At 41.8% G+C, this 13656-nt stretch overlaps 3 protein-coding genes across 3 annotated transcripts in view; 1 reads left to right on the top strand and 2 right to left on the bottom strand.

Annotated features, from left to right (window-relative positions):
* Window positions 1-1177: 1177 nt before the first annotated feature.
* Window positions 1178-3303, bottom strand: LOC118177913. Its single transcript, XM_035345989.1, has 3 exons — window positions 3076-3303; window positions 2060-2280; window positions 1178-1502 (listed from the first exon to the last, which is right to left on the bottom strand). The coding sequence occupies exons 1-3, from the start codon at window positions 3283-3285 to the stop codon at window positions 1328-1330; spliced, it is 606 nt and encodes a 201-aa protein (XP_035201880.1). The 5' UTR covers window positions 3286-3303; the 3' UTR covers window positions 1178-1327.
* A 993-nt stretch (window positions 3304-4296) lies between these two features.
* On the bottom strand, window positions 4297-9558 carry LOC118177855. The gene is made up of 7 exons (XM_035345885.1): window positions 9283-9558; window positions 8837-9019; window positions 8476-8596; window positions 7711-7824; window positions 5512-5674; window positions 4993-5181; window positions 4297-4407 (listed from the first exon to the last, which is right to left on the bottom strand). Exons 1-5 carry the CDS (start codon window positions 9556-9558, stop codon window positions 5607-5609), a joined length of 762 nt encoding a protein of 253 aa, XP_035201776.1. The 3' UTR covers window positions 4297-4407; window positions 4993-5181; window positions 5512-5606.
* POU2AF1 (POU class 2 homeobox associating factor 1) overlaps window positions 4319-13656 on the top strand; it is a 70596-nt gene continuing 61258 nt past the window's right edge. The window contains exons 1-2 of the mRNA XM_035345981.1: window positions 4319-4437; window positions 10501-10693. The gene's annotated coding sequence lies outside the window, so the exon portion shown is untranslated. The remainder of the gene's footprint in view (window positions 4438-10500; window positions 10694-13656) is intronic.

The following is a 13656-nucleotide window of genomic DNA, read 5'->3' as shown; positions in this document are numbered from 1 at the left end:
TTTTTATAGTTTAATGAGCAGATGGGCAGAAATAGGTCAGAAAAAAGGAATACTTCAACACTTCCTTGTATACAAGCCTTGTAGCATGTAATACTTTTTATTCACAGAAACTCTTGGATTTAGCTAAAGAGAAATATCTTCTAGTACCATGCTAATGAGAAGTTTTCTCAGATTTACTTTAGTTTTATTTTTTTTGTTAAGGTTAAAATTACATACAAGTATTAAAAGGTGTTTTGTTGGTTTTTTGTTTGTTTGTTTTAAACCAGTGATCTTACCTGAAGCAGAATCAACAGTACAGACCAGCCTAGACCTGATGGGATCATAGCCGACGTTCCCAGTTACGTGAAGTACTTTTCCAGTCTCTGGATGCAGGAAATGATTGCTTGGTACTGGCCCAGAGCTCTGGCTGGTCAGCAGCACGGTGCACTGCGGGTTGGGAGTCAGCAACCCAGTGACAGGATCCACGGAGACAACCTCAGGTGCTCGGGCAGTGCCATTTGAGTCTAAAAGCAGTACACAACATTAGGGGGGAAAAAAGCAGCAGCCTGCAGTCCTTGCAGAAATCCACTTATCCATGAGACTCATGGAGAAGGGTTGTTAGTTTATCAGAAATCACGTGAGGGCAGAGATGAGGTGAGAATAAAGAAACTGATCTTTCTATTGCTTTCTACAGATGTTGTCCTTGGGGAAGGTCCGTAGTATTCCTGGCACGTGGGGACTTGTATCGGTCTCTACCATGTCTGCATAAGTTTCATAACAGTAAAGAGACTGATGTTTCATGAATGTGCTTTCAGGATTTTAGATCTTATTGCCTTAGTCTGCAGCATTCATTTAAATACAGGTCAGAGTTTTTTGACTATTTATTTATTTATTTATGTTCCTTCCAGAAGAGTGAAAGAAAGACATGTCTCTCTGTGCTAGGGCACCTCTTACATTTTATCATATCAAGACATGTGCAGCAATACTATAAAGCAGACAAACACGTAAGAAAAACTAACTCATTGAGACTCAGCTACAGACTATTCAGTCCCTTGCTGTGTTGCTAGGGGATGGTTAGCAAGTACCTGAAGATCTTGATGAACTTATGACATTCTTTTTGAGGAACAATGTGAAAGAAAGTTCTACTGATGACTATGCTTTTGTTAACAACTCCTCAATTTATGAGTGGTTGCTGGGATCTCAGTGAGGACTTCTTTTTCTAAGTGCATTCTCTCTTCACTTTGCTATCGGTTCTTTGGTGACCTATTTACAAAAGCATCAAAAGCAGCATACCCGCTCGTGCCTGCCTATAATTCCTTACATGCTAACATCATTTTGAAATGAATTTCTAGAGGTTGTAGTTACCCATGAGCTCCTGCTTGGTAAGGATCTTGGTTTTAGCTTTATTAAGAAGCTGAGCTCCTGTTCCTTCACCCAGCACTCCCCATGCTTTGAGGCGGTGACTCTCTGTTATTATTATGCTTGACATCCTGCTGCTTGCAGCATCTATCTGGGCTAACAGGCTGGAAGTCAAGAGATAAAGATGGTTACTTGCCATCTGAAGATAAGGTAAAATAATTTCCAGGGAGCAGTGTAAAAAGAACTTGGAAGGACATATAAATGATCTCTGCACTTTGGCAAATAGAGAGCTTGATGAGTATTTGCTTTGGCTACTGCAGTAAAAAAACACCACTTTGTCTTTTCTCTGTTTTCTTGTTAATCACACAATTCTGATTCTGACCATTGTAAGACCTTCCAGAACATGGATGGCACACCATCTATAACTGGCGTGATATCTCAGAGACAAATCATTGGTAGCAGAAGAAAACACCCTCAATGTACTCCTGTCCCCTATTTTCTGATGGGAGTCTTTTCAGTTTACATCTGTTTGAGATTTTCTAGCTTTGTTTTACAGAGAAGCGAACATTATGAACTGCATTGTCTGATCTTCTGCATGAAGAATCAACTTTCACCTTCTGGATACAAGTACTGCCAAACACAAGCCACCCAATTGTCTGCCACGATGCTTTCTAGCAAGCAAATAGAAAGTTTCAGCAGAGTTTTTCAGTATGTTTATTACCTTGTACAGTCTAGCTGAGACGACCTTGTTTGGCTTTCTCTACAAGCCACCTCGCTTGTCAGCATCTCTGCTAATCTCAGTGCCTCTCGCAGCGCAGAACTGAACATGACATAATGCTCTTCCTGACATTTCAGGTCATGCTGCAGTAGGTGCATCTGTTTGTTCACGCTTTCCTCATATTCAGCAGCCAGCTGTTTCCGCTGCTGTATCTGTTCTTCTGCCTAGGTGGGATATAAGATGCAAATGTCATCTTTTGTTTTATCTAAGTGGAAACAGAAATTGCAATTTTTCCACCCTTTGTTAAAAATGACAAAGATTTGAAATAAAAAATAATCTTGATCTGTTTATTTGAATTAGAGCATGCATGTGCTGATAACTCTAACGTGCCGAGTTGCAGTTATCTAGCTTGTAAGTGATAAGCATGTTTCCAGCTCTGAATAAGCTAGTAGTTCAGGATATCCTTTTAACAAGTGCTGCAGAACTTCTACCAGGTCATTAAGAAAAAAAAATATATACATATTTTCAACTCCTTACCGTGCAGAGTAGACATTTTTCCAAGGGAGACAAGTGTATTTCTAAGACATGAAATCACTTCATCCTTAGAACTTTTGTAAGAATGTAAACAAATACAGTTCTGAAGTGGAAAAAAGTTGTAACACGTTCATACAAGCCTGTGCTGTTTTGAAAGCAGGAACCTCTGCTACTGAAGCAGAGAGACAAAAGCTCCCAAACAAAGAGCTGGGATGTATAGATCCATCAGATAGATCAAGAAAAGAAAAAAAAAAGCGAGTTATCTTTCAAAGAGATACTTGTGTTAACATGAAACAATAGCAGCAACTTCAAATGCTTTAAGGATGCGATGTAGCCTGCTGTTCACAGAGGAATGTTGTTGAGATACACCATATTTACAATTCCAAAAGTGATGTTCTAAGTGACTGGGGCCAAAACTGTGAAAAGAGACTACCATGGATGTCATTTGTTACTCCGTGTGCAAATACTGCTGAACTGAGCCTTACTTGCTGTTTTGCTTTTGTGTAATTCTCTGTCACTGTGCTCTCATAAGACTCCATCTCTTCTGGGATACCTAGCGTCATTATCCAAAGGTTTTTCAGTGAAGATATTTCACTCGTAAGCTGTCGATATATCATTTTCACCTTAGGCAAAGAAAAAAAATAGGACTGTAAGATATGGTTTGAGGACAGTGTACAAAATTGATGCTTCTTCATGTAATGAGTTTTCAATACAAAACACATTCATGCTAGGTTTCCTGGATTGTGGTACAATGATCTCTTCACGTGACCTGTCTGCTAACTGCATGCTGTAATGCCAGCTCCCTCTACTGTTCTTTAAACCACAAATGCAGTCAGATGAGTGGTACAGATAGATTCATCGTAGTTATTCTAGGGCTGTGAAATGTTATCCCATTGATTTCAGCTGTGAGATTATTATAACGTTCAAATGAGAGCGAGACTCCATATCTGTGTAACAGCACGTTCATTTATGTTTAGTTCTCCTTAATTTAATCTGCAGTTCTGAAATGTTTGACGAGGTAATCTATATTATTTTCATTTTACAGGTGAAAAATAGAAGCTGGGAGATGAAGTCACTTTCCAAAAATGGTATCAGTGAAGAGCCGAACCATAAGGAAACCAAAATGTTTGCCTTAAGGTCAGTACTCCTCACACTATATTACATGGTATAAACAACATTATTAAAAATATGGGTACATAGCTGTGTTTCATGTTCTGAAAAGAATAAAGTTGAAATAAATTACACACTTAACAGCCAAAGTCTAATGAAATAATGGGAACAGGCAAAGTTATGTGTTTTAGGTTTTTACCTCTTCTTTGAAATGGCCCAGTTTGGCTGTGACTGACTGTGACTGTCTCAGCAAAAGTTTGAAGAAAACATTGGTATTAAAGGACTCGAGGTCTATCTCTTCTTCAGGTTCCCAAATATCACTCTTTTTAAGGAAGCAGGCTGAAATGTGAATACTCATTTATTAGTATTTTTTACTTACAACTTTTTTTTGAATAAAGAATGCATGCAGATCACTAAATTTGGGGCCCACTGCACAGTGTTAGACATGGGATCCTGGCTCCATTATATGCAAGTAACCGGGTGGACCCACTGTTCTTTAGCCTTTTTGTTTTCTGACCTGTTCCATCAGTGCTGCAAGCGTCAGCATCCGTACTACCTTTGTTCTGCAGATAGGGGTGACGCTTTTTGATGGGAAAGACTGTTGATACGTTGGAAGAATATCTGTCCAGATTATGCTTCAGCTGCTGCCTTCGAAATGGAGGACAGGCAGTGCCTTTCTGTGACCAGCTAAGCCCGTGACAAAAAAGCTGCAAAACACAACAAAATTGAACAAGTAAGTTCCTTGTCTTATTTTGACATGTTCTGTTATGTGATTCACATGTTAGTCACTCGACAAGCAGGATGCATCATCACCTGTTAGGCAAAGACCCCGAGGGTCTGTTTTCTAAGTACATCATTAGAGTGGTCTGTTCTAAGACCGAATTATTAATCTTAGCAGATGAGGCTGAAACCAAGGGGAAGGAAGTATAGTTATCTGTTGTTTGGATCTGCTGGATGAATAAATCACATTTTTCTGTCATTACTTCAGTAGTCTGGTTGCAGGAAAAGCCTGTTGATTTCAGGACACGCTAAAAATGTAAAAGAATGGCTGTTTGGGGGATTTGCACTCTGAAGGACCATTTCATTTGTTTATTGTGAAATAGCACATCTGATCTCAGAAATGTTGTGGCCTTGGGAACTTCTGTCCGAATAAGTAGTGAAAAACAGAAAGCCACATGAATGATGACTGAAGAAACTCATCAGTGATGGACAGGTCTCTGTGTGAGGTTTGTTGTGCGAGGTCTTGTAATATTCTTGTAAGAAGGATTTGTTTTTTTGTATCTATTACTTACTGTCAATACCACACAGGTAATAAGCAAAGTGAGAAGTCCTGTGATTACTCCAAAAACTGCTGTCCAGTCAGGTTTCAGTAGGAGGTCTTGTTTTTTTGCGATGCCCACCTGTACAGCATATCTGGGAGTTGTGGGGAAGAAAGGCCCCTCTTCATAACACTGTCCTCCAAGTGGCATGACCCTGATGTACTTAATGAAATGAGCACAAATAGAAATGCCATGTCATTGCAAATGATTTAAATATGCATGCTGATTTAAATCTGAAGTGTTATTTTGGTTCTTACACTGAGTCTAAACTGTGCAGCTGTTGCACCATTTTGCAGTTACACAGGTAATGCTCACGCATGCAAACCCACATGTTTAGTGTCATACTCACCTGTGCAGTATGATGTACAGAAGTGAAAAGATCCACATTCATATTTTTAACATTTCCTTTGATTCCAAGCCATCATATGGATCATGAAATGCTTTGCTAAGAGGGACGTTATAAATGCATATAGAGGATTCCTTGATACAAACCATTTTTTTGTGCTGATTGCTGCTCAGCTGTAACACATAGGTACCAGGGTGCTGGAACTGGAAGAGGAAGAAGAGGATTTTTTGGGAGGCCTCTCTCATTTCCTCTGCGAGTCTTCGAAAGTCCCCCCAGTCAAATTCAGCATTCGTGTTGTACAGGTTGTTTCTAGGAGCAAAAGTACAAAATTTGTTCTTGTCATTAGGATTTGTGTGACTGTGTAGGCTTATAATTACAGCAGAGCTTTGGCAAGGCATAGTTGCCACTTAGGGTTCACCTATGTCATTAAATAAGTGAGGATCAGCACGAGTGTAGGCGCTGGACCTCTAATTGTCCACAGAGCGGCACTGTTAATTCAGCCCTACTTTGTTTTGGGCTGCTCCAACCAGTTCTGTATGTGAGGTAGCAGGAATTAACCTTAAGCAGCATGGATGTTTATTTAGCAGTGAAGAAATAGTCATGGGGACCCCTTGTAGGTGTTTAAACACCACAGATGCCAACACGGAATCCACGTGAAGGTTTTGTTATTCATTACGTGTCCCTTGTATTACTTGATGCTTTGAAACTGGATGAATGCCAGAAATAAAATAGGCTATAGGGGAAGAAACCCACAGAAATAAAAGCAGCAAAGGCAGAGCTCCCAAGGCTTTCGGTGCAGCAGAAACTGCTTGTTTCCATTTGGGTTAGTTTACCAAAACCTAAACCTTAGCTTAGATAAGATCCTAAAACTCAATGACTATAGAAAAGGGAAGAGAATTTAGGATCATCTAGAGCAACTATACAGCATAAGCTAGTGAGAAGTCATCCTGCAAAGTGTTAACATGGGTATGCCTTCTAATGGGTCAGAAATAGCATCAGCAGGGCATCAAGAACAACAAGTACATGTTTATTTTTGCTTATTTTAAGAAGTGAATGTTGCTTTCCTGAAGTCTTACATGCTGTTTCCTACTGTGCCACAGTGTCTTCTCTTTGAAAAAGACATTGAACTATGCTTAATAATGAGACTTCTAGTCTTCATAGTCACGTCTCCTCTTAGTTCTGTGTTCAGGAAAGTGAAAACTGCAGCCTTTTTCTCAGTAGCTTAAGTAAAAGCGCATTAGCTAAGTTCTGCATTCAGGCTTTGTACTTACACATCATAAACCGGGTAATGCTCCTTGGAGACAATGAACATGATGGTAACGTTAGCATTAATGCATGCGGTAGGATTTAAGATGCCAGTAAATATGAGTTTTGATGTGGAAGTTGAAGGTCTCAGGCTTTGTACCATGGGAGATCTGGATCCTTCGTGGCTAGAATTACCTGTAAAAGCACAGGTTTGGATCATTACCGATCACTTTCTGCCTACAGAACTGCTGCAGAATACAGCATTTCCTTGTTATATATTCATTTTTATGACTAAGCTTTATAGATGCAAGTCTGGCTACCAGAGTAAGGCATACTGTTAAGACAGCACGTCAAAATGCAACTGGCATTTTCCTGACATTGCAGGAAATTTTGCACCACATTTTTGTGTCTTTTTGCAATGGCTCTGCTGAAGCATGTCTGGTGAAGAAGCAGTACTTCTTGCAAATCGGCAGCCTTTGTAAGGTATCTGTCTTCTTGTCTTTAGTCAGATTTGGCTTGGTTATGGATTTGAGGATATCTCTGGAGACACAGAGGAGCTCAAGTCCTGCTCTCCAAGAGGAACGCAAGTGGAACTACTAAGGAAGTCATCTGAATTGCCCAAAGCTATGGAGACGGTGGCGTAAATTAGAATTGAGGAATGGAGCAGAATTGCGGATCAGGATCTGAGAAGAGCTCAGCCCTGCCAGTTGCTCCTGGGCTCTGTCCTCCCCGCAGCCCTGTGGATGTGGTGGAAGGTAGGGGGCTGTGTGCCAGGTGCTGTGCTCACAGATGGAGGCATTCTGTTGCCACACAGCTGTTCCTCCTTGCCCCTAGGGGAGAGCCAGGGGCCAGGAGGAAGCAGCCTGTTGGCAGCTGTGAGAGTAGATGCTCTGACTTGCAGTGCCGGGAAGTCAGAGCTTTTCCTTTCACTTCCCTGTGCTGTGTGTGAACAGTTCCTCTGGGAATGAGGATGGTAAGGTCTGTTTAACTGTCTCTATTTCCTAGTTAGTTCAGTACTGGAGATGGTTGATGTGATGAAGCAATTAAATCTTGGAGGATCTGTATTTAAATATATGCTCTGTAGCTTTCTGAGAGCTTACCTGGAGCTGTTGTAGAGGAAGGCCAGTTTCTCTGTAACGATGAAGCCTTGTTTAGCATGATGAAGTTGTGAAATAGCTGTGGGTCAGGATTATACACTCCTAAAAATCCTTTCCCTGAAGCAGTATAAAAAGTATTGGTCACTTCTGTTTTTCAACAAGTTGGACTTTGCTTTTTCTTTTAGTTTACAGAGTATCAGCTCACTAACCCCCCCCCCAAATAAACCCTACAGAACCTAAAACCAAACTGCATGCTTTTCAGCTCATTTTTGTTATTCTAGGGCAGTGCTTAAAAACACTTGGGCCTTATCCAAAGGCTTTAGGGTTTGTTTGGTGTTGCAAGACCTGTTCCTTAAGCAGCAACTGGTTTAACTTGGCTGAAGTCAATGAAACTGTACAAAGGTACCATGGGCAAATGATTGCATCCTTTTGCTACTACTAAATTTTCATGTGGTTGTATAAATAGTGCTTATGGCTTAAGTTCTAGAATGCTAAAAAAATGTTTACCTACTTCTAATTCTACTTGGTGAGTTCACACTAAAATCTGAAGCCCAAGAGAAAATCTCTTCAGATAAAGGCTGTGGGAAGGGAGCCCTTTAACATGTGAAGATAATGTTCATGTCTGTGTAGAAAATGGGAGTGGGAAGGAGTCTGAATATCTGTTCATTCCCAAAATGTTGGAAATGTAGAGATCTCGGATGAATGTTTAATACCCAGCTGCAACTCTACACCAGCTAACGCTATAGCTCTCGTTATCCCTTCCCTTACCACTTGTTTTGACGATGTATGCTGGGTGGGAATATTTGCTTTGTTCTGAAGTGCAGACATCTTTTAAAGGGAAATATGGTCCTAGTAGGACTGTTCCTAATTCTTCCAAGACAACAGCAACCTAAAAGAAAAAGAACTCCTAAAATTTATGGGAATTTTTCACACAGTTGCAATGTAAGGCCAGGCAGAAAAAATATGCTGTGCGTATAATGGACTAGCGTCTGGGGGGTTGTTTGTTGCTTTCTATACTTTTCAAAGAAAAAAGCAAAAAACATGAGGCTGTTATTTTGTTTAAAGATTACTAGAAGTATATAAAGTATAGCAAGCATTGGTAGATTGTGAAAATAACTGCAGCTTTTACCTTGCTCCCATTTCGGTAAGTGATAAAAAGCTGAGCATTTTTCTCGGTACAAGTGACCTGCAGAGTCTCTCTTTGTTGTCTCCTACACTGCGAATTGCACACACTCTCCAGATCCTCAGCTTTACAGATGCAGAGGCCAAGAACCTTGTCATAGCCTAGATAATCCCTGGGGACAGTACAAACCTGCAGGAGGAAAAAGGGAATGAAATAGCGGCTTAGAAAGCAAATTAGAATACCTCAGAAGCCAGGTATTCCTCAATGAGTCTGGAAATCTGGGCTTCCTGTTTGGCTTCCTATTTCAATCTGAAGAAGCAGCAAAAGTTCCTGTGAAAACACTCACAGCACTTGGTTCTGCTGTCTGCAAGTAGTGAAGAAAGAGCTAGGGAGTTTGCTTTAGGGCAGTTTCTGCATGTACCTTGGATTTAACTAGTGGAAAAATGCTCTACCTTTTCAGAGCAATAATGAGCCCATTCTTTCTTGGTTAAACACTGTCCTTCCTCGTTTCGAGAGGCTGTATCCCGACAGATATCATATGCTCGTCTGACACAGTGTCTTCCACCAGCTGAGGAGCTCTGATAACCTAGAGGACATGTGCAGTGAGCATCACGGGCCTGGAAGAAAACCCAGATATTTATGTAGTAACCTGCAGTCATGCAGACACTGTTCTGTACCTTGCGCCTTATTTCACTGAGGTCAGATGAAACGTTCACATCTGTGCACATTCCCTTTACCTTCCTGCAAAGGAGAAGGAGCAATGTAGCTCTGAAACTCAGAATGTGTATAAATCTGGTGTGGTGTTTCCACGCCAGTGGCTCCGTGTAATTGGAAATGAGATGTGGGACTGAAAGCTGCCAGTGCCAAAGAGAGAGACACTGAATTAGGGCAGTGCTCATGAGGTAAGACAATGAAGACCAAAGTCTGAAGTAATAGGGACGTGTTAGGACTGAACTGCTTTTGCAGGACTGCTTCTGTACCTGAAACACCTGTCCTTTCCCAAGGCAGATGCATGTCTCTTGCCCCTCTGCAGGCTGCGCTGCCTCGGAGCCGCATGGAAGGCATGCTTTTTGGCCGGGCATGGGATTAAAGAAATCCACTGGGCACATCAAGCAGTTGTGTGATGTCCCTGCTCCTTCAGAACGGAAAGTGCCTGGGGGACACGGGACTGGTGGGATGCTTCCTTCAGGGCAGAAAAAGCCTGTGGAGCAACAAAACCAAAGAAGTTGTCAATTTTTCTTACATAATGTGGCTGTGTTGTGTGGATTAGATACAGTGTCTCTACAGTTTAAAGAAAGCATGGCTTATTTATGTCATAACATCAGAATCAGTTAAAGGAATGCTGCCTTGTTTAAAAGTACCGCCCAGTTTCAATATTGATTTATTTTGCAGTACAAAAAGCAAGTCTTTGGATACGTGAATCTCATCTAATAACACTAAATGCTCTATACTTGTTGTTTAAGCCTACTTACCTTTTACAGTATGAATTTCTGCAGGTCTAATCGATTATCTAAGGGTTCCTGCATCATTATAATTAATGTCTGACTACAGTTTTTGCTGAACAATATATGATGGAAAAGTATCCTAAAGAGGCTAATAATCTCTGGTATATTATTTCCAAATACCTGCTGGACAGCTTGTCAGGTTCTGTTCTCTTCTGTTGCAGTGAGTTCCACTTTGACAGTCCTCGTTGTCTGCAAGTTGTTGCTCCACGTTGTCACAAGCCAAGCTTGAGGAAATGGTGAAAATGAAGAGGAAGAAAGCCATCCCATCAGTCTACTGCACCGAATGCCATGAAGTGCCAAATGTGGGTACCAGAAAGGCATAGAGAGAAATTTCTTTTCAGCCACTGAATATTTAATGGTGAGTGAAAGTTAAAACATGCTAATGTGTTGGTGTAAAATATTCATGGCAGCTGCTATTGTATTCCCCTGTGGTCATATAACAGAAGCTCCATCCTATCTAAAGAATTTACATATGAAGTGCTAATGTTGCAGCACAGATAAATGCTTATCCAGGATTATAGACAATTTGCTGCTGTACTTTGTAATCTGAACTGTTCAGGGTCCCCATAACAGCAGTGATTTTACAAGTTATATGAATCCTCATTTACCATAAGGAATCCTTGGTAAGTGTGGAATGTGCTGTGTTTTGTTTTGGGGATAGGCTGCATAATTTATGATGAACGTAAAACAAAACCCCTGGTGATCCATCGGTGTTTTTCAGTGTTTGTTATAGAAAACGTAATTATTCATGGTTATTTTGTCCCCTCTGTTTTCCAATATCTGTATCAGATTCTAGAACACAGTCTGGGGACCTGGTTTAGCACACCCTCTGCTTTCCCATTTTTCGTGGAGTGGGGTGTAAAAGGCTGCAGCACTGCTGAGTGGCTTTGGAGCAGTGGCACAGGAGCAGGAGGTGTGTGTGCCAGTACTGAGCTTTGTGCCCCAAGGCAGAGGACAGCAGGGTGCTTACTGCCATCAGGGATCCACACAGCAGCGCTGTGGGTCCCGGTACTCAGCAGCTGCCTGGGCACTGGAAGGCCAGGAGCCAAAATCGAGGGGGCTCCTTCTCCATACCATGTGCTGCGCTCCTCTTGGTGCGGACAATGAGATGATAAGCTTCTCAGTGGCACATAAGAAATGGATTTTTCAAGTGTAATGAGATGTATGTGAAGGGAGTGTGTTGGATCTTGGATGGACGGGCATTTGAGGCATTTCTGAAGCCCTTGCCCTTGTAGTAAGAGGCAGCTAACCCAGCTGCATGCCTGCGTGTCGTGAAGATGTCGTGTCTAGCAGTGCCCTCTGTTTCCTTGTGAAATAACTGTGCAAAAGCATTTCTGGATGATATCACCCATTGCTCTCTCCTTTGCCTGTACCTTTTGTGGTGCTATTTAATGCCCATGTGTTTGTGAAAGGTTATTTCCCACAACCGCTAGTTCAAAGAGGCTCACCTTCGTAGGGACAAAATGAGAGTGGTTTCCAGATACATTTTGAATGGCAGTTGTTGTACTATTGGATAGACAGGCTGGAAAAGGTGAGGGCAGGGAGGGAGTGCATTCAGGTAGAGGAGATTTCTTGTTGAAAAAACAAAGTTAGGATTGGATCTTAATGGGTAACAAGCAGGTTTGCCAGAAATGTTGGTACTACTGCTTCAATCTCCAATTTTACAATGAAAGGATTAGTTGGTATTCATGTTTTTATACACAGTAATGGCTGAAGTCCCCAGCCAAATGTTGTGCTTTATAGGAGGATGTGCAATAGAATATCTATTAAATATTTGGGTTCTTAACGTACGACTTAATTAGATCTGAACTGCCTGCATTTTAAATTACAGACCAAAGTGTTTCCGCTCAGGGGCTGCCTAATGCTGGAAATGCCTAAACTCACCTCCTTGTTTGAGTTTGCATTCCCCAAGCACAGAGATCTGTCTCTGAGCATGCCTGGAATTGTCCCCATTGGAGGAATCCTGTGCATAGGTCCTGCCTGAAACAGACTGGAATGCAGGAACTAGCTTTGCTTCTGCCTATTCTGTCCCCTGCAGGGCTTTGCCTTGGTGCTTAGTCTCAGAGCACACCTAGTGAGTTCTGGGAACTGCCAAATTAAACACAGCTATTTCTCCTCCTCCTCCTTTTTTTCCTTAACCCCAGATACAGCCAGAGCCATCTCCCAGCTGATATCTGCAGAGCTGGAATGTTTGCACAGAAGTGAGCTTTCAGTTCCTTTCTTTTCCAGAGGTTTCAATCCACATCTCTTACCTCACAGGCAAGTGTGCTGCTGTCAGTATCTGTGAGCAGAGGGAGGAGAGGAAAAGGGGGAGCAGAGGGGAACAACCTGATCGAACTGCTCTGTTCAGCTGGAGCTGCGCAGCTGCTAATGTGTTCTAGAGATGGCGATGAACAGTTCTGTGGTTCAACAGAACTCCTTCCTTCCAACAGTACTTCTATTTTCCAACCAGCTGCTACGTAGCTCTGCATTCCTTTGCAAGTTCTGGTGCTGGAATACTTTCTGGGGAAGATTAGTTAGGATGGGCTTCCCAGTCCTGGATCAGACAGAGCCCTGCCCCGGGCATGCAGCACGCACGGTGGTGTGGAAATGACACCAGGGACTCCCTGAGACATCAGGCTGCTGAGGCAACACGAGAAGAAGTTAGCAGCTTTCCTTCACGCAGGAAGCGTTTTATCTGACTGCTGTTTGCTGAACAAACCGGTGTGCGGTGGTGATGGGCCTTGAATAAGGAAATGGCTTGCCATAGCGTTCTCCCTGTTCAGTCTTAGGGTGGTAATTGGTGCTGCTGTTATCAGCTACGCCACTTCCCTTTTCCACAGAACTGATGCGTGATGCTGCTCTGTATGTCGAGCTGTCATTTTCCTGGCGGGGACTGGAATTTAACATCCCCGTAAAATGTTTCGTGACTGTAATCAAGAGCAAGAATAGCTAGTGCCTGAGTCATTGCGAGGCCTGTCTGACAGAGGCAGGTAACTTTTTAGTTGTCTATGTTAAGTTTTCAGTTCAGCAAAAGGACACACAAAAAAAGAGGGAGAGGCTAGGTACAACCCCCTTTTTCCCACTGAATTCTTGAAGAAGATAAAAAGAGAGCAGGCTTATTGGATGAATAAGACTAAAAGCCTATTACTGAAGACAGAAGTGAGAGATTTCACACCTCAAATACTGCCTGAGGGAGAGCCAAGTGTTCTTTTCTGGTATGGGACTCACCATACCTGATGAACAAACAGGTGCTTTTCTTTTTTTTCTTTTTTTTCTTTTTTTTCTTTTTTTTCTTTTTTTTCTTTTTTTTCTTTTTTTCCTTTTTTTTCTTTTTTTTCT

This window comes from Oxyura jamaicensis, chromosome 24 (assembly GCF_011077185.1).
Source record: "Oxyura jamaicensis isolate SHBP4307 breed ruddy duck chromosome 24, BPBGC_Ojam_1.0, whole genome shotgun sequence".
In the NCBI taxonomy this organism is placed as follows: domain Eukaryota; kingdom Metazoa; phylum Chordata; class Aves; order Anseriformes; family Anatidae; genus Oxyura; species Oxyura jamaicensis.
This window is presented reverse-complemented; position numbering and strand designations above follow the sequence as displayed.